This window comes from Hakea prostrata, chromosome 5, assembly GCF_041222555.1.
Source record: "Hakea prostrata isolate BN-2017 chromosome 5, UWA_Hpros_2, whole genome shotgun sequence".
NCBI lineage: Eukaryota > Viridiplantae > Streptophyta > Magnoliopsida > Proteales > Proteaceae > Hakea > Hakea prostrata.
Genome location: NC_142604.1, coordinates 20,220,766 through 20,244,078, shown reverse-complemented (window position 1 = coordinate 20,244,078; position 23,313 = coordinate 20,220,766). Strand labels below are relative to the sequence as shown.

General features: G+C 41.0%; 1 protein-coding gene across 1 annotated transcript; it reads left to right on the top strand.

Moving 5' to 3' along the window:
• The first annotated feature begins 17,961 nt into the window (after nt 1-17,961).
• On the top strand, nt 17,962-20,932 carry LOC149015649 (PPR superfamily protein). The gene has a single exon (XM_089155864.1). The coding sequence runs from the start codon at nt 18,745-18,747 to the stop codon at nt 20,623-20,625; it is 1,881 nt and encodes a 626-aa protein (XP_089011990.1). The 5' UTR covers nt 17,962-18,744; the 3' UTR covers nt 20,626-20,932.
• The last annotated feature ends 2,381 nt before the right edge of the window (nt 20,933-23,313 follow it).

Genomic DNA, 23,313 nt, shown 5'->3' with positions numbered 1-23,313 from the left:
GCAGCTGACCTAATTTCTTATGAAGTGTATCAAAAGTTGAAGGTGGATGAGGACTTGATGGAGCCTTCATCCACGCATTTATATGGTTTTGCAGGATCATCTGTAGTGGCAGAAGGATCTGTCCAGTTGGACTTATCTATTGAAAGTTTTCCTAAGGAAACGACCATCTGAATCAATTTTTTGGTGGTTCAGGAACTGCCAGCTTATAATATAATCCTCGGGCGACCATCTTTATCCAAGATAGGTGCTATTGTTTCGACGAAACACTTGAAGATAAAATTCCCGACTGACATGGGAATTGGTCAAGTTTCCTCTGACCAGAGGATCTCTCGGCAATGTTACGTTGCCTATTTAAAAGACAATGAAGGCCCAAGGAAGGTGACTGCCCTACCTATAGAAGTTCGGGATGATCGGGAAGAAGCAGAAATGCAAAGGCCCGAGCCAGTGGAAAAGCTAGAACAAATCCAACTGTGTACCGAGAATGAGAAAAAGATTATTTATATCGGGTCTGAGCAGCTGGAGGAATTCAAGGATGAGTTGAAGTTGTTTCTTCAACAGAATAATGACGTATTCGCATGGCCTGCCGAAGACATGCCAGGAATTGATCGGGCTGTCGCAGAGCACAAACTCTGGATAGATCCGAAGGTGAAACCAGTGATCTAGAAAAGGAGAAATTCTCCATTGAGAAATATGAAGCCGTTCGGGGCGAAGTTGAAAAACTGAAGAATTCTGGTTTCATAGAACCAATTGAATGCCCAACTTGGTTAGCTAACGTGGTAATGGTAAAAAAGGCGAATGGGAAGTGGAGGATGTGTACAGACTACACAGATCTCAACAAGGCTTGCCCTAAAGATTGCTATCCATTACCTCGGATTGACCTCTTGATAGATGCGACTGCAGGATATGAAACTCTAAGTTTCATGGATGCCTACTCAGGGTATAATCAAATCCTTATGAATAAGGAAGATGAGAAGTTTACGGCTTTCATGACTGATCGTGAAAGCTACTATTACAAAGTCATGCCATTTGGCCTGAAAAATGCAGGAGCTACATATCAGAGGGCTGTCAACAAGATTTTCAAGGACTTAATTGGGAAGAATGTTGAGGCTTATGTTGATGATATGCTAGTAAAGAGCTTTACAAGAGCAAATCATATAGCAAATTTAACTGAGGTATTCTCAGTGCTGAGAAAGTATCAAATGAAGCTGAACCTAGAAAAGTGCGCTTTTGGAGTTTCTTCAGGCAAATTTTTGGGCTTCATGGTGTCACAGAGAGGTATTGAGGCTAATCCTGCCAAAATACAGGCTCCCAAAACTGTTCGTGATGTACAGTGTTTAACAGGGAGAATTACCGCTTTGAATCGATTCATCTCCAAGTCTGGAGAGAAGTGTTTGCCATTCTTCAAGGCACTCAAAGATTTGAGGGGCAACAAGGAAGCAAAATTGACTGAAGAATGCCAGAAAGCTTTAGAGGAGTTAAAGGAGGCACTAGGACAACCACCAATTTTGTCCCGACCAAGAGAAGGGGAAATATTACAGCTATATCTAGCGGCGTCCCTTTCAGCGGTTAGTGCAGTACTTGTTCGTGATAAAGATAAAAAATAGTGGCCGATTTACTATGTGAGTCACGTATTACTTGATGAGGAAACACGATATTCGCAGATTGAGAAGCAGGCTCTGGCTCTCATGATGGCCGCCAAGAAGCTAAGGCCATATTTCCAAGCTCATCCAATAGAGGTATTTACAACTTTTCCTCTCAGTAAAGTTCTTAATAAACCTGATTTGTCTGGAAGGATGGTGGCCTGGTCGGTTAAACTCAGTGAGTTCCAAGTGAGCTTTAAGCCCAGAACCCCAATCAAAGCTCAGGCACTAGCCAATTTTGTAGTAGAAACTACTGCACCAGTGGAGACCTCCATTGAAGATCCCATTATACCAACCACTTGGGAGCTATATGTGGATGGTTCGAGTAATAAAGATGGAGCAGGAGTTGGAATTCTATTGAAAAGTCCAGTAGGATTTATTATTCGATATGCTTTGAGATTTACATTCGAAGCAAGTAATAATGTAGCAGAATATGAAGCTCTGATAGCTGGACTTCAGTTGTCAAAAGCATTGTCCATTGCAGATGTTACTATTTATAGTGACTCTCAACTTATAGTCAACCAAGTCCAGGGGGAGTATGGTATTAAAGAACCACGCTTGCAGAAATATCAAGAGATTGTGCAGGCATTTCAAAAGCAATTTCGGAATTTGAAAATATCTCAGATTCCGAGGACTGAAACTACAGTGGCAGATGAGCTATCCCGATTAGCCAATGCCAAAGAAAAAAATCTAGATCCTTCGGTCTATATTGAAGAGATAACATTTCCAAGTTATCATGAGAAAGAAATTTCTTATATTGAAGCAGAGCGTTGCTGGATGGATCCGATAATTGAGTATTTGAGAGATGACAAATTACCTGAGGATCCAAAAGAGGCAAGATTGATCAAGATACGATCAGCAAGATTTGTCATACAGAATGGGAGACTATATAAAAGATCTTATTCTTGACCCCTTATGAAATGTATAGGTCCCGAAGGAGCAAAATCAACTTTGCCTGAAGTTCGTGAAGGGATTTGTGGTGCTCACATGGGTGGACGAGCCCTGGCACACAAAATTCTAAGACTTGGTTTATATTGGCCTAAGATCCAAGAGGCTGCTATGGAGTATGTTCGTCAATGTAGCAATTGTCAAATTCATGCTACAGTATCGAAGCACCCAGCGGAAACCATGACTTCAATTCTAGATCCCATCCCCTTTGCAATGTGGGGAATTGATATCATGGGTAAATTCACCAAGGCGTTGGGCGGACGGGAATATCTGATAGTAGCAATTGATTACTTCACGAAATAGGTTGAAGCCAGCGCCCTGGCAACAATTACTGAGAAAAAAGTGGAGAAATTCGTGCTTGAATCAATCATATATCGCTTTGGGATTCCAAAGATTATTGTCACTGACCATGGTACTCAGTTCGACTATCCACAATTCGAGCAATTTTGTGGAACTTATATGATCGAGAATCGTATGTCCTCAGTGGCATACCCCCAGAGCAATGGACAAGTAGAAGTTACTAACCTAACGCTACTGGAAGGGATAAAGAGAAGACTTGAAGCTAACAAGGCTTTATGGGTCGAAGAACTTCATAATGTACTGTGGGCTTATAGAACTACGGTTCGAACACCCATAGGAGAAACTCCATTCAGGTTAGCATATGGGTCCGAAGCATTGGCACCTGTGGAGACAATGGAGGGGACATTACGGGATCGAGAGTTTGAGGAAAAAGCGAACGAGCAAGGACTGCTTGATAGTCTTGATTTGTTGGATGAAGTTCGGGCAAGAGCAATAGCACAAACTCAACATTATCAAAGAAGGATAGCGTCGCATTATAATACCCGAGTGAAGAATCGTCGGTATTTAGCCGGAGATTTGGTGTTGAGAAACACCTTAGCTTCAGACCCACGCCACCAAAGAAAATTGGACCCTTCCTGGGAAGGACCTTATATGGTTGTAAAACCAGTCGGTTCAGGAGCTTACAGGCTGAAGAACATCAACACCCAGAAAGAGTTGGATCGTTCGTGGAATGCCAGACATCTCAAAAAAATTTATCCTTGATGATGATTTCAATTTTGTTCGTGATGTAAACATTTTCAACTCAATCAATGCAATTATTGGCTTTCAACAAATTATCTTTTGATTGGGGGGCATCATACACCACATTCAAGAACAAGATCCAACTATAAGTGTGAAATCCAGCCCAAACCTAGCCAGGACACCCTATCTATTTTGGGTGAAGAAAGGTTAGTTTAATGTTACATCTTGAAGTTGGACCTTGATTTCAGTGTTCTGTCTCCTTCTTCTCTCTTTTCTTCTTCTTATGTTCTATCTTGATGTTTTGATTATGGAGAAGGTGTTACACTACTATAACTACCTATTCTCTGATCTCCTTATGCCTTAGAGTGAACTCCCAATCACTCTATACATTCCTTGAAACCACATGGTGAATCTCCTCAATTCTTCACTGATTTTGATTGAGTTTTGGACAGCATGATCATTCTACTGTAGCTTCTTTTCTAATTAATGTTTAACATGTTTGCTCTTAGCCTTTACTATTGTTCCAATGTATTTCATCTCCTTGAATCAATTCCCCTTTCTTTCTAGCCATTTTAGCCTTCTATGTTGACCATTGATATAAGCATTCTAGTAAGTTTCTATTTTTAATTCCTCTCATTCTAGGATTAGTATTCTTTTGATTTTCTATTTAGTTATTCTTGCCTCTGATATGTTCTTGATATTTCATTAGAGAGAAGCCTTGTTCTCTCTAATTCTTCCCTTGAATCCATGGTGAGTTTGCTATGAGAACCATGTTGTTTCCAATTTAGAAACTCATGTTCCCAATTTATAAAGTACTGATTTTTGGACCATGGATGATGTCAAATTCATGCTAGATAGTCTTAGTATGTGTGTGTGAAGTTCCCTTTCGAATTTCGGATCAATCGGACTTCAAACGAAGAAGTTATGACCAAAACAGTGCAATTTGTACCTTGCTGTCTCCATTGGTCGACTGGGCCAGTAGACCAATCCAATCGACCAATGAGATCTGTTTTCCAGATTTAGGTCTTTGTTGCTCTATTTAAGTCCAATCTCGGGATTAGTTCGTCTCCTCTGCCTCCTAAGCCTCTGGAACGAGTTAGAACTCCATTCTAATCAATTTCCTTGCATCCTTGGTTGATCCCTCGCAAGAACTCAAGTAATCTTCTTCCTCTTGCATCAAAGGTATGTCTACACTCTCTTCTTCTTCTCCATCTCTGTTTTTCTTTCCTTTTTGGGCTGAGACAGTAGAGAAGATGCTGCATTCTCTGTTGCAAACATCTCTCTACTCATCCCTCATGATCTTCCTAAGGATTAATGGCTAATGCGATGATCTTAACCATGATCATTGCAAGCTTTTGAAGGAATCATGATCTAAATCATGATCTTGTCTTTGTTCATCTTTTGATTCAAATTCTGATCTTCTTAGATCTGTTTTATTGATCATATTAGTAGTTAATCGCTGTGTTTTCTTTACAAGAGTTGTAACCTATCAATCTCTAGTTCTTTCTTCTTGATCATACCATGCTTTCTTCGAAAACCATAACTGATACATTTATGGTAAGTTTTGTTTCCTTATTTAGATTCATGTTCTTCAGTCTTAGATCTATTTTTCTTGAAGATCTATGCATGCTTTTCATGATTTCTTTATCACAATCAATGATCCATCATCCTATCGTTCTTGTCCATGATTGTTGCTATGAATTCTTCAAGAACCATGATTGATCTAATTATGGTAACTTTTGTTTCCTAATTTGTAACTTGAAGACTTGATTTGATTAGTGTTTTGAAGTCCTCTATATACTACGATACTGTCATAGTAGTTTCCCCCTTGTTTGGTACCCTTTTGAACCACCAAATTCGGTTCTTTATTCTTAAAACTCTGATTTTGTAGGCCACTGTCTCTGTTGGTCGACTGATTGGTCGACTGAGACAGTAGACCAATCCAATCAACCAATGAGTACAGCAACTCCAGATTTGGTCTGTTTTGGATGTTTTGATATCTTTCCTTCTAGGTTTCTTTCCTAATATGATATATATACTTGTTTAGGACCTTCTTGCCAAGTTTGGGAAGATTCTCCTTGATCCTTGGAGATTCTCTTCAAGTTATATAAGGTAAGGATGGTTACTTCTATAATAGCATAGATTGTGTGATTTTAGTTTCTATATTAGAATCTTTTGGATTTGTTACCATAATTACATTCTTTTATGAATATATTACTGTTGCACTTACTTTAATTACAGTAGCTTTATTTACTTGCTTTCTTTAGTTTATGAATGTCTTTATTTGTTAACTGTATATGACATGGATCTTATTATGGTATATTTTCTATATACTGTAAATGTGTATGATATGATTGATTTGTGATTGTGATTGATTAAGTATGGTTCGGGAAGGAGAGGTGTCCTTTTGACACTTCTGTCCTTGGACAACTACGGGAATATTATGGGATGTTTCCGGAGATGCCCTTTGGACACCTTCCTAAACTGTTGGATGACATATTTAGGACTGTCTAGTAGTGTTTGGCTAGGATGTCTCGTTATGTCAGACCCTAATCGGAGGGGTATTGAGACCGAACGACCAGTGGTAGCAATGGGGATTCATGGGCGCTCAAGACTGGTAACCAACCCGTGAGAGGACAGGAATCACATTGTGGGGGCCATTTATTGGTAGGGTTGCATATGGATAGACTTGGGCTCACGGGCGCTCAAGACCGGTAACCAACCCGTGAGGGGACGTGAGAGCTTTCCGTTTACCATATGTGGATAACCAATAGGGTTGATGAGTCCGTAGTCAGGGACTATGAGGACTCTAGTGTGAAGGATACCAGAAAGGATCGCCAGGGGCGAGGAATGGACGTATCTGGATCTGACTTGATATAACTAAGTAGAAGACTTGATTTGGCTAGGCTTAACCCTGACATGCGCCAATACTTAGACCAATGGTGATGTGAGAGAGCGGTGACCTATACCCCCAGCCATGGAATGTCCCGAGGGATGCCGGACCCACTACCAAAAGGCGTTGTGTGATGAGACCTTCCCAAAGAAGTATGGTGCTATGACTTAAAGCATGTTTGCCAATAGAGACCAGCATACATAGAGTTAAATTCATACATTCATTGTTTGTCTCATACCATATTGCATTTATGTTTGTTCTGAAATCCTACCATTTATGTTATTATGGATTTAACTGCCTTACTGGGTTTCTTTCGAAACTCACTCCTTTTGTACCATATCTTTTGTTAGACTTCTCTACAGGTTTGAAATATGATGACGGTCCATATAAGGAAGGGCAAGGTGAAGAAGATGAAGATGAAGAAGAGCAGACTGAAGATGTGGATTAGATTTCTCTTGTTTCTTCTAGACTTATCTTTTACTTTACTTGTATTAGCTTAGAGCTTTACTTAGATTTCGATCTACCTTCTGCATATGTTGTGGAGTATATTTCTGCTATACTCTACAGTTGTCTTTTGATTTGGTATCATGTTTTCGCACTCTGATATTCTTAGTGATTTTTTTGAGATCTTTTCTTGAATTTTATTATTAACTTATTAGAATACAATGATTTGTTCTTGCTTTTGATTTGTTATTGTGCTAAATGGATATGATCGTTCCTAAACTTGATCCTTTGGGCTGTGGATCACACTCTTGAGTATGCCAGTTAGGGTACCGGCTGGGAGGATGTGACAATAAGGCATTGGATGAAAATCCGTGTGGGTCCTTCAACACTTATGGAATTTTTTCGGAATTTCTTAAGTCAAGGCATCGGATGAAAATTCGAGTGAGTTCCTTCCGCAAGGCGTCGGTTTGAAACCCGAGTAAGTTCCTTCAAGACTTATTGAATTTTCAAAATATCCTTAAGTTAAGGCATCGGTTTAAAACCCGAGAAAGTTCCTTCTACAAGGCATCGGTTTAAAACTCGAGTGAGTTCCTTCTCAGACTTATTGTATTTCTCAAGAAATCCTTAAGTAAAGGCATCGGTTTAAAACCCAAGTGAGTTCCTTCTCAGACTTATTGTATTTCTCCGGAAATCTTTGAGTAAAGGCATTGTTCTAAACAACTAAGACCTAGTGCAACAGCGATTCAAGTGACTAGCAAAGTTCAAGATGAAGTTAACTTCTTATTTCTTCAAAAGACCAAAAGAGGCCAGTCTTTATATCAAACATAAGATTACAAGAGCTGGATACAATCTTTGGTCAAAAAAGAAAGTCATCATCGGTGATCATTAAGAAGTCATACAAGATCGGCACAACTTTGCTAGAACAAACACATGAGTCAAGCATCGGTATGGATTCAGGAAAAAGAAGAGGAGAAATGAGGATTACAAAAAACATTTCAGTATGTATAAAATCCTCCGCAATTTCATACTCTTTGTCCAGCTTGTCCAGGAGAAGTATGGTCCTCGACCAAACTTGCATTCAAGGCGAGCTCGTCATAATTGAATCCTTCCAGGGGAGAATAAACAGGAGAATCCTCCAGATAATGCATAATATCTGGATCAAAAGGCAAAGGATCAATCTTATTTTTTGTCCAGTCAGGAGAAGGAAGACTCAGGTTGGTAAATACTTCAGGATGGCAAACAACACTATAGGGAGTTGTATCAAAATGAGGATCCTTCCTTAGTATTGATTCCCATACTTCGTTCTCACCATCCTGGTACACCTGCAAGTTATAAGCATTTAGCATATCAACAAAGGGCTTACTGTGTAAGTACTTGAAGACGTAGGCTCTGCGAACGGCAGTTGGAAGGGATTCGGGCAAAGGAATGACAGCTTGCCTTTGAGGTAACGCTTCAGATCCTTTGGCTCCTAACTTACCAACTCCTCGCTCTAGTTGCCGAATCTTCTCCCTGGCATCATCCAAGTCTGACCAGAAGCGATCAATCACTGAATTCTTTTCTCTTGCAACCTCCCAAGCTAATTTCCTAAGGCGAGCAATCTCAGCATCTTTAGCTTCAGAGATTTCCCGAAGCCTGGAAACATCATTGCTCAACCTATTGAGCCTAGAGGTTGCTTCCACTTGGTTGTGGAAGTTACTAGTAAGACTCCTGCAAACAACTTTCGAGTTAAAAAAAAAAAAGAAGAGTAATATTCAGAATCAAAAGATAATGAAGAAAGACTTACATCACCATTGACTTCATAAAGACCTCGTCTGGAAGTTTGGAAAGAACTGCGCTCTCAGAAGTCATTCGAGCAGCAGTGCACCATTCCAACGCTTTGTCAAACTCGTTTGACACTAATTCAGGCGAAGGATGAGCTACATCAAGAGAAGGATGAGCTGCATCACTTGCCAACCGACGACGCTTCCTGGTGGCAAAATACTCCAACTCCAAAGGAGAGGAAGAGGATGCCAAACAAGCTCTAGAGTTGGAAATAGAAGCAGCACCTGCTGGGACCGCACCTTCATCAGATGCCAACATAGTTGCCTCAGATGCCCGAAGAGTCTCCTTCGGGGATGCACGAACGGTCTCTTCAACAGGGGTGTCAGCAGCGCCATCAACAATGGAGTGATCAAGATCTTCCTAGGAAGAACGAGCGATCACTTCAGGCAGAAGAGGCGTAGGGGTGGCATCAATAGAAACTGTGGGAATCTAACTTGAAGATTCACCAACAGTAGTCGCCTTATGCTTAGAGGATTCACCAACTGAAACCACCTCACTGGCCCCAACCACCGCGATGGAACGATTTTCTTACAAGATTTCACTCTGATAAAGTTCGGGTCGATTCTGGGAGCCACTGTATACAAAGAAAAAGCCGTATCAGTACAAAAGCCCAACAACAAAAGAAACGAGGAAAAACCCTAGTTCTCTGTCAGATATGAAATAAACCTCAAGTATTACTACTGTGCAGTTTACTAAGGGGGAAAGGGGAAGAGATCGGTGATAGCAAAAAGCTCACTTGTTTAGAAGCTGATAGAGTTATTGTTGGAGTACGAGGAATACGGAAGCAAGAAGGAGGACGGAATGTCGCTTTAGCAAATCTAACTTGCAGATAGCAGGATAGATGCAGAGTATCCACGAAGGCTTTAAATAGCCTCAGGTATTGAGATGACGGTTGAGAGCCAAAGGCAACCAATGGCCCAGATCGAAAAGACGCTTCGAAATCCACAACAAGCAAGATCGGCGGTCAAAAGGAGGCCACGTAGAAATGAGCACCTGATGCGAGAATACCTCCAACCGTCGCACCGCCATTGTGATAATGGATGTATTACCAATTTATTGGAAACAGTGAATGGTATACCAAAGCAAGAAAACGTTTGGACTTCGTAGGTACCAGAAGGGAAACGTGTGGACTTTGCAATAAATGAAGGAGTGGGGAAGATTAAGGCATCTTTCCAAAACATATATTCATAATATCTTTACAAGATTATCATTCGTCGAGGAATGTGAAGTTAAGTGATAAGTTTTATCATTTATATTTTTCAAGACAAGATTTCGATAGGAGACGAGGAAATAGTAGGGCAAACATGGAAGAAGTGTCTATTCATTAACAAGGAGGTCAATCTTTACAAAAAAAAAAAAAAAAAAAAAAAAAAAAAGATAACTCCCTAAGCCTCTTCCTCATTGTTGCCCGAGGAGCCCTGTACAGGAGAACTTCTTTCAGGATCTTGAGAAAAGTCTTCCTCAGGATTGTTGTTGTCAGAGTCCTCTTCATCAGCAGCTTGTGACTCGGTTTGTGATTTTTCCTCTTGGAGTGGCGGTTCTTCAGCAAGATATTCCTCATATTCTGGGTCGGCAGGAAAAGGATCATCCTCTTCCCGGGCCCAGTCTGGGAGATCCATGCCTAATTTCCCGAAGACCTCTTTGTGGCATACCTCACGAAAGGGAGCTGTATCCAAGGAAGGGTTGGATTCAAGAATCCTTTCCCAGACGTCATTTTGCCCCAAACGGTAGGCTTGGATGTTGAAGGCACCCAGCAGTTTGGAGAAAGGTACGTTGTTCAGATATTTTCGAACACAATCCTTTCGAAGCTCTGGCTTGATATGCTCGGGCTTGCTAGGAATCGCCAACTTCAAGTATCTTTCGTGCTCCACACACTTAAATTCTAGTCTGTCACCGAAAAACATGGCAGCTTCTTTCTGCTTCTTGGCCTCGCGCTCGGCAGCAACAGCGCGAGCCGTTGAGGAGTTGAGGGCCTCCTTAAGGGAGTTCATCTCCTCTTCATGCTTTCTTTGCAGCTCCTTAGCAGCTGCCGTCAGCCGATCTATCTCAGAATTGGCCTTGGCCAAATTCTCTTCACAGGTCTGCAGCAAGGAGCCGTTGTGGCCAACCAGGCTCAATGCTTCCATGTGCTGATAGAAGCTCAACACAGCATTCCTGGGAAGGCAGAGATTATCAGAAGAAGTCATAAGAGATTATGAAAAAATAAACAAACAGGAAGACCGGTACCTTGTGGAGTGACTAACAAGGGCATCATCGTTCAGGGCTTCAAATTCCCGACGATCGGAAGGTATAAGACTGAGGGAGCTCCACTCTGCAACTTTCTCAGGGTCTTGTGTCACCCTGTCGGTCAACTTCAGGGTCCACTGGGGGGTGAAGACCTCCTCACAATCCTCAGAATTTTTGGATTTTTTATAGGAGGAAGCATCAACTGTATCATGCCTCCTTTTGGTTCGGGCGGAGGAGGAGACATTTGACCTCTCCACCATCGGCTTCTTCCCTTTACCCGAGGCATCAGCCACGGGCCTGATATTCCTGATACCCCTGTAAGAAGGGTCGGGAGAGGGAACAGAAGCCTCTTGATCAACGGTTAAGGCTCTAGGCGACCGTTGCTCAGCTGTTACAACAGCCCTAGCGGCCTTCACTCGCAGGTTCTCGGGGTTCATTCTTGGAGGCACTACAAAGAAGAACAAGAGTCAGATTAAAGACGTATCACTTCAGTAAAATTAAAGGATGATGGTTAGAAGCTCACAATGAGCCAACCCCAGTACTGAAGGATGGAGTTATACTCCACCTCAAGTCCACGTATCTCTTGATACCATGGAATGGATTTGATCTTCCTGATGGCCGCCTCATCTTCTATGGATAAGGGAAGGCCCCGGTTATTCTCAGAATAAGAAGTACACCACCTCCAAACGGTCGGGAAGTTGAGATCTGATGGAGGCGCTCGACAGAAAAAGGATCGTTCGCGCCATCTTTTATGGTTAGAAGGGCAAGTTCCTTTGACAAGGATGCTGCCCCTCCAATCAAGTTCAGCCATATTGCGTTTGGATAGAAAAACCCAGCCGGGAGGATGGGAGATAGAAAGAATATAAAAGTGCACAAAAAGAGAAAGAGATGGCGTAATGCCAAGTTCAAAACACAAACCCAAGAAGCCAACGATAAGACGCCAGCTATTGGGAAGGAGCATTCCAGTGCAAATGTCCCAATGATTCAGAACGGTTGAGAACAAAGGATTAAAAAAGGGAAAGCGAACCCCGCTTTCCAGTGCATCTATGTACAGGGAAAACTCACCCGAAAGGGTTGAGTCAACCCTCTCATCAGGATGGGGAGCCCTAACCTGATAAGAAGAAGGAAAATCAAAATCTTGGATTGCTGAAAGAAGGGTTTCCTCCTTGAAAACGGAGGGGACAAAGCCAGGACTGCCGTCAGACCTGGAAGTTTGAGGTTGCCTAGAAGACTCGGCAATTACCCTAGGAGTCTTGGAAGATCCAAACTCAGGAAGAACAGAAGGAGTTTCGGTTCTTCTCTCTAAACTTTTTTGGGAAACTTCAGCAAATTCACGCCAGAGGACAGTTAGGGTTTTGTTATCACTATCCGACTGTTCGGAAGGAAAGAAAGCAAAAGCTTCATTACCACTGCTATTACTGGCACTGGGTACCAGAGAAACCCTATTATCTGCCATTACTAGTTTCAGTAAGGTACAAAAAGAAAAAGACCAGTAAACTTACTGATTCAGTGAGGCAAAAGCTCGAAAGCAGGAAGGCACGAAGCAGTCGACGAAGGTTCAAATTCCAGACAAGAAGAATGAAACCTACGAAGACAACGAACCGCTTTTAAAACACCCGCACTAGTGTTCGGGAATCTGAATGATCGAGATTGATTCAGCATCGACGGTCGAGATTTGGAGACGTTTTGAAAGTTTGGACTCACGAATCCAAAACAGGCGTTCGGAAACCGTCGCTTGGGTTACGTGAGCCACGACAGATCGACTGCAAGGACACACGTGGCATTGCCCTCACAACGCTCGAGGAAAAGTGACCACCGCATTAAATGTGATATGACATTTGATGGAACACGCAGAGACTATTGCCTGACGAAGAACCCAATTAAAAACCAAGCCCTCAGGCTTGACCGAACGCTTGGTCTGGGGGGCTGGTGATATGGAGAAAATATGATCGAACCAGGTTCATACTTGGTTTGTCCCTCGACCCCGGTCGAGACGGAAGGAATCGACTTGCTCCCGAGCGAACCGGATCCAGAAGATAGCTTGCTGAGGAAGAAAACTAATTCAGCAAGAAGCACACCCTAATCCAACTTATGGATTAGGTTAATTACCCTAATGATGGCAGACTCAAATTGACGGCTACTGCTTATCATTATCGAAGGGATAATCATCGCATAACCTAGAGGTTATCTCAGGAGTCCTCTACTAGTCCAAACTGGTAGAAGTCTATCGCTCAATGGATCTAACTGTTAAGATCCAACGACTACCCGAAGAAGGCTCGAGTATATCCAACGAAGGAGATTCAAAGGTACACTCTATATAAACCTCACTACCATACGAGGTGAGGGACTCAGATTCACATACACACTGGTAGACTTAAACTATCAAAGGCTTACGATCTAGATCACCTTTCCCAGTTCTTCATTCCTTAGCTCTGTGCTTCTAGCAGAGCCGTTTGTGATTAAGTTCATCAACTGACTTAGCCTTCGGAGGTGGACTCCCGACCCAAGCGGTCGGGCCACATCTGACGCTTTCGTTTTGCAGGTCATCACGAGGAGATCTAAGGGCTGAGCAAATTTTGGACGCAGCAGTAGGAAAATCATGGAAAGAGTCATCAAGATCTCAGGTAAGATTATAGATATAAAACATTAAGAAATAAGATCATCACCATATGGTTTCAAGAACTTCATTCACTCTAAGAAAGAAAGAATAGTCAAGATCAAGAAACAAGAATATGACCATATGGTTTCAAGAATATAGAGTGAATCCCAAGAAGAATAGTATTTTAAAATCAAGAAGGTATTGCAAAGGTCTAACAATGAGAGGAAACAATGTAAATAAAGTCAAAGGAAAGAAATTCTAATATCCCACGGGAAGACTAGGGAGAATAAAGATTCACCCTAGGGAATAAAGATAAAGAAATCATAATAAAGAAAGTCTTGGGGAGGATCCAATAATTTAGAGGAGGATTAGGTTTTCCCTATTTGGTTACTGCTCATGAGAGTACCTAATTTGGACTCTCACAATTTACCCAAGATAGATAAGGGAAACATCTCATAAGTATTTCAAAATCAAGAATTGCTTTGGAAAGGATCTACCAATTAATAAATGATTAGGCTTTCCTAATTTGGTTACCTCTCATGAGAGTTAGCCAAAATCAGCTCTCATAGAATAACCCTTACTTTATGATGGAAGAAAGAGGGAATCAACCTAACAATCATGGGGATAGAAGGAAAGGTTGTAGCATTGATGTGAGACCTTTCCCACAATCACCAAAATCAGTAGAATAATAATGAGGAAGTGATCAAGATCATGGGTAATGTCAATTTCAAGAATTATCGCCACATGGCTTCAAGAACATAGAGTGAATTGGGGGATTCATTCTAGGGCTAATAGAATTAGAGAAGAGGCCATTACAGTAGCATAATAACTTTCTCATAGACAGGAGATCAGAAGTATAGAAGAAAGAACAAATCAAAGAAGAAACTAATCGATTACTAACCTTCTAGAAGAGGAACCGATGAAGAAACTTGAACGGATGCTTGAGGATCATCTTTGGCTTTGGAGGAGAGGTTCTAGGGCTCCTCCCACGTTCTCCAAAGGCTTAGAACTGATTGTGAATGAAAACATGGAGCTCCCCCCTTTAAATAACATAAGAAGTCCCTAAATAACTAGGATTTCACCAAATTGACCAAATTGCCCCTATTGGTTGATTGGTTGCCAAGGAAGACGTTCTAAGGTCCTTTCCACGTTCTCTAGAGACTTAGAAACCTAGTGGGATTGTTTACCACGAATTTCCAATAAATAATGCTTTAAAAACTCTAAAAAACATAACTTTATCAAATTGCCCCTGCCTAGGCAGCTTGCTCAAAATAGGGATTTAATGGGCCTAACTTCAATATTTTTGGATGGGCTTCTTTCAACACATCATACTACTTACCTATAATGGAGGGATGTCTTCAAACTAGGCCCAACTAGGCTTTTGACGCATCAACCAAGTTCTTCATCAGTTTAACTCCAAATCGAGTAAGGTTTCAATAAGGAAGCACCATCATCAATATACATGGGTTTTGGGTCAAACACCATGTCTTCTATTGAGATGGCCCACAAGGACTTCTTCCTCTATTTTGGGAGAGGTTCAACTTGAGTTCCTAGGACTTTCCAAGGATAACATCACGGTACTTAAGGTCCAACTCTAGGTCAAACATTAAATAAGCCCTTCTTCACCCAAAACAGATAGGGTGTCTCGGCTAGGTTTGGGCCGGATTTTACAATTTGCTTGTTGAATTAAGACATTTTACGAAAATCCTTATGATTTGGGCAAGATCAAATCTCTTGCTTTGGACATAATCAATCTTCCATCTCAATTTGGGCATGATTCTTTGATTTGATTTAAAAATGTGTCAATATGGTTCTTTCTTTTTATGGATTTAATATCGAAATGCTATAATCTGTCCATATCCAAATAAAACAACCAATTAGTCTCATTAAAATACAAAGGATTTGATATAATATTAATGCAATTAAGTGACCTATCACTGGAGTAAATAGCTTGTAAGCAAGAAAAAAACAAGGGCACAAAGAAGACGACAAGGAGTTTTCGAGTTGTAGGTAAGAGTGAAATTTGAAAAAGCAACAGGTGGTTTTTAAATAGGCTAGTCTAGGGACATGAGTATGATCAAGATCAGTTCAAACTGGCGATCGGGCGGCAGTTTGAAAAGGCAAAAATGAATCGAATAAAAGCTGACGTTTTGAGGAACCGTCGTTCTGAATTAAAAGCAATGGTGATGGTGTTTTTGGCTGTGACAGACACATGACGACTCCCACGTGAAAGTTGAAGACGTTTGCGTATCTTGAGGAGAGTGTTGATACAGTCATACAGATGTATTAAATGCGACTTGACATTTATGAAAGCAAGCGATCGTTCAGATTCCTTGTTTGGATACCACCCTCGGTTCAAATCATACCAAGCCCTCGGTGTTCCCAAACGCTTGGTCTGGGGGGCTCGTGATATGAGAAAAATATCATTGAATCGGGTCCACCCAAGGTCAACCCTCGACCCCAGTTGGGGACGAACCAGCCAATCCAGACTCGAATCAACCGGGTTCAGAGATGGCGTATTCAGGAAGAAACAACAGCTATCAGTAGATATGCACTAGTCTGAGATTCCTGGGACGTATAACGGGTCAAAGCGACGGTTATCAACTCTCGCGGAATGGAAGATCGTGCCAGCTTGAATAACGGCCACGATCATAGCATCAAGATCGTGCGATCGGAGGAAGTTATCCGTTAGCCCACCAATGGGTCTAATCGTTTAGATCTGACGGTCATCAGAAGAAGGCACGTACGAGTTCAACGAATGGGATTCAAAGGTAAACTCTATATAAGACATCACCTACGTACGAAGAAGGTATCTGAATCGTATTCCCAATTATTGTATTCTTACTTTCGCTCTGCATCTAGTCAGAGCCTTTGTGATCAGTTCATCAACTGACTTAGCCATCGGACTCCCAACCCCCACGGTCAGGCCAGATCTGACGATTGTTTTGCATGTCATCCTTACATGATCTCTGAGCAGATTTTGGACGCATCACTTTCTTATTTCTAATGACATTCTAAAAAATGTTATTTCCCCATCTATTGTACCAAAGGGGAATTACTATTAGAATTCTCTCTACATGATTAGAGAGGAATGGACATACTCAATTGAGTTGAAGCACTATAAATTTTGTGCATTGCCTTTGTCTTGTGTTTATCTTTCTTTTATGAGATGCTTCTTGCCCATCATTTTAAACATGCAACTTCTACTTGTTCAATCTATTCACCCCCCCCCCCTTCCACCATCCACCAAAGCAGCTTTACATACAATTGGAAAAATTTTAGCCTTATGCCTCAAGCTTGATATTCATCATCATAAAACAATCTCGTTGCATGGAATTGCTTTTGCTCACCTCCAACCAATATGAGTAACCATGTCGTTTATTCTTGGATACAAACCTAAGTCAAAGGGGAAAATTTTAGAGATCTTAATTTTTGCTACCTTTGAAAAGTGTGCTTGGAAATGAATGAATTCTCAGGAGTGTTACTCAATTAGCACTACAACAAGGTTGGTTTGGCTGAAATTTTCAAAACGCTAATCTGATCCTGAATTCTCTTGGCATGCCGCAAACTCTAACCCTAAGTCCCTAACCTTGTTGGGCTTTTTCCCAAAGAAAAAGAAAAAGAAAAAAAGAACAACCTAGCTCGGCCTATGTGTATGTTTGTGAACATATTCACATGGATCAAGCGTAAATATAACCTAGAGGGGGGGGGGTGAATAGGTTACCCTAGTAGATTGGTCCAATTTTTCAGAATAATTACAAACTAAAATTTAATTAGACAATTAAGACAAAATTCAAGCAACCACAACACAAGGTCTTATAGTGGTTTGACTCGTTTAACTCTACATCCACTCTTCTCTTAACCTCAAGAGAGATTTTATTAGTGTTTTTCTTTCAATACAGTGGGCTGAGTATAAATCCTTTACCATCTTTGTTTGATGTGCAAGAATACCCTTACAAGCTTTGTTACGAGAAAAAAAACATCTTATACAATCTTTGTTACTAGGAAAACACATTATTCAATCTCAATTCAAACAAAATTTAATACAATGATCAATATTGCACATCAAGGGGTGTGATACTTTACACCTTGAGTGAGGTGTGGATGCAATATGGAGTTGAATGTACAAATGAGATCCTTGCACCACTTTAGGGTGCTTAGCTCCCAAATAGCCTTCAATCACCTTGGCCTCAATCAATCTTGATGGGTTTGATTCCTTGAAAATAATCTTCAAGGTGTGCACAAGGGGTTAGAGGCTTGAATATATAGTAAGTGAGAATTCAGAGCTTTTTGATCACTTAGAGATGGACAAAATGTAAGTAAAAAGTTCACTTCTAACTCTCAAAGGGTGGGGTTACACATGGGAAAAACTGTGTGAAACACATATCTTCCAATGGATACATAACAGTCATGTTTTTCCACAAATGGCTCGCCATTCGGTAGAAATGGCTTGCCATTACAGAAGACCATCGGAGACATAGCCATTGAGGATCAAATGGCTTGCCTTTTGGGCAAACAGCTTGTTGTTCGAAGAAATCGCTCCACTCCATTTGGTCTCTGCAGTTTCAGTCAGAAAATGATCAACAGCTCGTTCTTCTTTTGTTGATTACGCTACTCTTTCTGAGCATACTTTGGTGGAGAAAGCGTAAGCGTTCATTATATTCAAAACTAGTCGAAGTTCGTATTCCCCATTGCACCTCAAAGATATCTTCTTCGTCATTGCTTTACCTGTGAGATTTGATTATGAAGTTCTTGATTTTGCGACCAATTATTTTGAGAACCAAATCAGTTCAGGTGGATTTGGGTCTGTTTACAAAGTGTTCTTCCTGATAAAGCTTTGATTGTAGTCAAGAAAATAAGGAATTCTTTGCAGAGATTGTAGTAATTGGTAAGGTTTATCAAATTAACTTGGTTAGTGCATGAACAAGAGAAGAGAGGTAGCAGTAGCAGATTTTATTCAAAGAATTCATTCGATGAACGACAGAAGGAAGAAGGAAGGGGAGGGTAGCAGGGTGAGCAGAGGATCAAAATCCAGATGGGAACACAATACACACCTGTGATCAATTCCACTTTCATATGTCTGTTCAAGGATTCTAAATCTTTAACGTGTTCATCACCTGTGACTGAGATACATGTATGCACAACCCATTAGACCGTTTATCCTAACTACCCAGATCTTGAAACTAAGCGTAAGAAGGTTCACTGCAATTGCAAATGCAGCTACCAGACCTACTGAATCACTCTACATTAAAGATTTGGTGCTTGAGGGGTTATTCGACCAAGCCCTTGAATTTTACAAACAGCTCCATCACTGTGGATCCAACAGAAATGGCTCCATCCTTCTTTCAGTTCTTAAAGCATGCTCTTCTGCTCAATCACTACACTTTGGCCTCCAAATCCATTCTTTTGTCCTTAAAATAGGTTTTGATAGAGAACTACTTGCAGCAAATTCTCTACTCTCAATGTATGGCAAGTGTTCCCATGTTGATTATGCAGGTCTCATGTTTGATACAATGCCTGTTAGGGACACCATCACTTGGAATTCCATGATTACTTGCTATGTTAGGAATGGATATTATGAAGACTCGATAAAGATGTTGGGGAAAATGTATTCATCGGGTTTTGAAGTGAAACCTGAACTAGTAGCTAGTGTTTTGTCTGTATGTGGTCAGATAGGAGACTTGAGATCAGGGAGAGAAATCCATGCTCGTCTAATTGTTGGTGGATGCATGGCATCATCTGTGTTCCTTTCCACTTCACTTGTAGGCATGTATTCAAGGTGTTTCAACTTGGAAGCAGCTTTTCATGTATTTAACCTGATGGAGGAAAGGAATGAGATCTCTTGGAGGGCCATGATCAAAGGCTGCATCGAGAACAAGAGCCATGTCATGTCGATCCAAGCCTTTAGAGAAATGCAGCTTGAAGGGATCAAACCAAATCAAGGGACATTAATTGTGGTTTTACCAGCTTGTGCTGCATTGGGAGCTCTGAATCAAGGGAAGGAGATTCATGCCTATGCGTTTCATCAGAGATTTGAGTCTGAATCACACTTTGCAGCAGCTCTAATAGACATGTACAGCAAATGTGAGAAGTCGTTGGGTCTTGCCAAACTGAATTTTGATAGGTTGGCAACAAGAGATGTTGTCATGTGGAGTTCCATGATTAGAAGCTACTCTCAGATTGGGGATGGCAACAGGGCGATGGAACTTTTCTATCAAATGCAGATGGAGGGTATCAAACCGAACTCAGTGACCCTACTTGCAGTTATTTCTGCTTGTACTTCCCTGTTGTCCATGGATTATGGCTCTGGAGTTCATGGGTACATCATAAAGTCTGGACTGGAATTGGAAGTCTTCATTTGTAACTCCCTGGTTGATATGTATGCGAAATGTGGATGCCTTGATGCTTCACACCAAATTTTCGAAGAGATGCCCACAAGAGATTGTATCTCTTGGAGTGCTCTAATCCATGGTTATGGTCTTCATGGCTATGGTACAAAAGCTTTAGAGCTCTTTCATGAGATGCAACAGAAGAATTTCAAGCCTGACAATATCACATTTCTTGCTGTTTTGTCTGCTTGCAAACATAATGGATTGATTGCTGAGGGACAGGATCTCTACAATAATGCAATACGAGACAGCAAAATTTCATTAACATTGGAACATTATGCATGCTACATCGATCTTCTTGGTCGATCGGGAAAGCTTGAAGATGCATGTGAGATCATTAGCCATATGCCAATGGAGCCAAATGGAACCATATTCAGCTGTTTGACAGCAGCATGTAAGGAACATGGTAGGCTAGAGTTGGCAGAGGAGCTGGCCTACAGGCTAATCAAATTGGAACCTGAAAACGTGGCAAACTACACCTTGTTGTGTATGGTATATGCAGAAGCTGGTAACTGGGCTGGTGTTGTGAAGGTAAGGGAAGTTATGAAAATGAGAGGCTTCAGAAAAAGCTCTGGTTTTAGCCGTATTGAGGTTGAGAATAGAGTTAATGGTCGTTTGAATTAGTTTTAAAGCGGTCCAGGAATTAAAATACTAAATTTCCCAAAGGTTAGCAGTTGCTTTCCCCCTGCCTCTAGTCATTACATGCTGTACATGCCATCAGCTAGAAAGTGCTTAAGGTGAATCCGGTGGTGAAGGTTTTGTATAAGTAGAGTCTGGAGGGATGTTTCTTGCAACCTTATCTCAACAATTTTTTGTTGGGAGACTGTTTTGATGCCTTGACCTCATGCTAGAAGCCGGCTCAATTTATGAATTATTAATGTATTCAAGATGGTGTAGCTGAAGCATATAGAACTTACTGGGTTGACCTGACTTGGATTTTGATAATAGTGTTGGAATTTATTAATATAGTTAATAAATTAAATGCCCAAGGGCAAATATGAAAACTCACAATTAGGGCGGTTACAGAATATAGGTTATATATTTGTAACCACTGCATCACTTGTGAATATATGATAGAAGTGAGTGATTCATTCGTACGAGAGTTTTTCCAGAAAAGAGGCGGCTCCATCTCTCTCTCCCTTTCTCCAAGAAACGCAAGAAGGAGAAACTAATTAGAAGTTTCCTTCTTTCGCTTTAGATCACTCATCCATCTTTTTTTCCACACGGCATTTGGGTTGTGGAAATTATTTCCTTTCCTAGTGATTGTAGAATCACCCCAGTAGAGCTTTGGTGGTGGAATAAGAACGTGGATCCAGATTTACTTCCGCTGCGCATACTTCATATTTGGGAAAGCGAATCCAGGTAAGGATATTTCCCTTATCAATTATAGATTTGAAAATATAAATGGAGTTTACTTACATTGGTATCAGAGCCATTGGTTCCCACAGTTCTTTGTTCCTCTCCATTATTTAATTTCATTGTATGGATCCAATGGGAGGATCAAGGGTTTAAGGTAACCCACGGAGAATCCGGGGTTTAATATGAAACCCATGGGAAATTGATAGGGTTTTTGGAAACCCTTATGCTTTGTGTTCGGATCCGAGTTGGAGATCCTTGAGTATTTTTCTAATGAAGTTTTGCATGAATTCATAATCCATGATGATTTTTTTGTTTAAGATTAATTGTTGGATTTTTTCATGTGTTTTTGGATGATTTTTTGGGAGAAAAAACGTGTTTTACCGTATTTTTTTGAAAAATTTTGTTCAAGAAAAAATCAAAAAAACGTTGTTTTTTTGGTCACTGTGGACCAGACGGACAACCGTATGGTCAGACGGTCGTCAGTCTATTGGTCTGACTGAACACAGTGACCCAAACGGATTTTTCGTCTGGGCCAGACGGTCGACCATTTAGTTGCAGAATTCCAAACGGATTCCCAGACGGAGAGCCGTCTCAGAATCCATCTGATTTTTTGTCCAGTTTTGAATGTGTTTCTATTTACTGGACATCAATGGCTCACAATCTATGTGATATTTGAGCATTGAGGGCCTAATGGGGCCTAGTGGGAGTTAATGAGTTAGAAGTGTTCTGTGTGAACCACCTCATAGCATTAACATGATTGAACGTTTTATTTTATTAAAACTATTTTTAATTATGGGTCTATCAATCATGTTTATTGCATAGAATGAAACTAGTGTATAAGTCTATGTGGGTTTGCATGAGAATTTGATTGAATGTTTGTTAGCATCTCTTTTGGTTTAAATGTTTACCCCATAGGTTGACTATGCTAGTGTGATTTGTTGTTGCTTGTGTTGTGTTTATGCTAGAATAGTTGAACTCATCCTAGTATATAATGTCTCTAGAATAAATGGCTGCTACCAAGAGCATTGTTGCTAACTTCGCGAAAGGAGATAAATTGAATGAGAGGAATTATGACCTCTGGCACCGAAAGGTGCAGTATCTCCTAGAGAGCAGAATATGCTGGAAGGGTCTTTACAATGCCTGGAAGATGAAAGACTGGGTAGCTGGGATTAATATCCTAAGCTCCATGATGGATGACTTGATGCTTCAATTTGAGAAGCATAGGACTGCGAAGTCCTTGTGGGAGGCTGTGAAGTTCTAGTACGGAGGGACTTCCACCACAAGAGGCTGCCAGTTCGGACTCACCTTTGACGGTTATAAAATGCGCCAGGGTCACACAATGAGGCAGCATATAACCATCATGTCAACATGATTAGTGAGTTGAGTGCATGTAGGCGCCAAAAGATTGATGAGAAGCAAGTCTTTGCAGTCATCAGGTCATTGCCTAAGACTTGGGAGCATATGAAGATCTTCTTGACTCATGCTGATGAGGTCAAGACTTTTGATCAAGCTGCCAAGCACCTTGAGCTAGAGGAGGATCGGATGTTGGCCGATGCTCCTCACACTGAAGTACTTGCTGCTGAAGCAAGCACTAGTAAGGGTGCAGGCTTCAAGTGCAAGAAGGAGAGAGCTCAACCTCAGCGGTCCAGGCAAAGTAACAGAGGTGGGAACAAAAACAAGAGTCGTTTGTGAGACATGGTTTTAGAGTTGTATTTGAAGACAATTCTTTGGTTTTGTATCTAGGTGATATAGTTTATGGTTATGGTTTTCTTCAGAATGGTTTCATTGTATTGGATACAATTGATTATTCATTTAATTCTCGTACTGCTTTTGTTTGCCAAAATACTGTGTGTATTGATTCTAATTTGTGGCATGCTAGACTAGGACATATTGGCTTAGATAGGATGAACAGGTTGGCAAGAGAAGGTCTCTTAGGCCAAGGTTCACTATCTG

Bases quoted from the DNA above. Each gene is read 5' to 3' on its own strand.
- LOC149015649 (XM_089155864.1), top strand. From the start codon at position 18,745: ATGTATGCACAACCCATTAGACCGTTTATCCTAACTACCCAGATCTTG.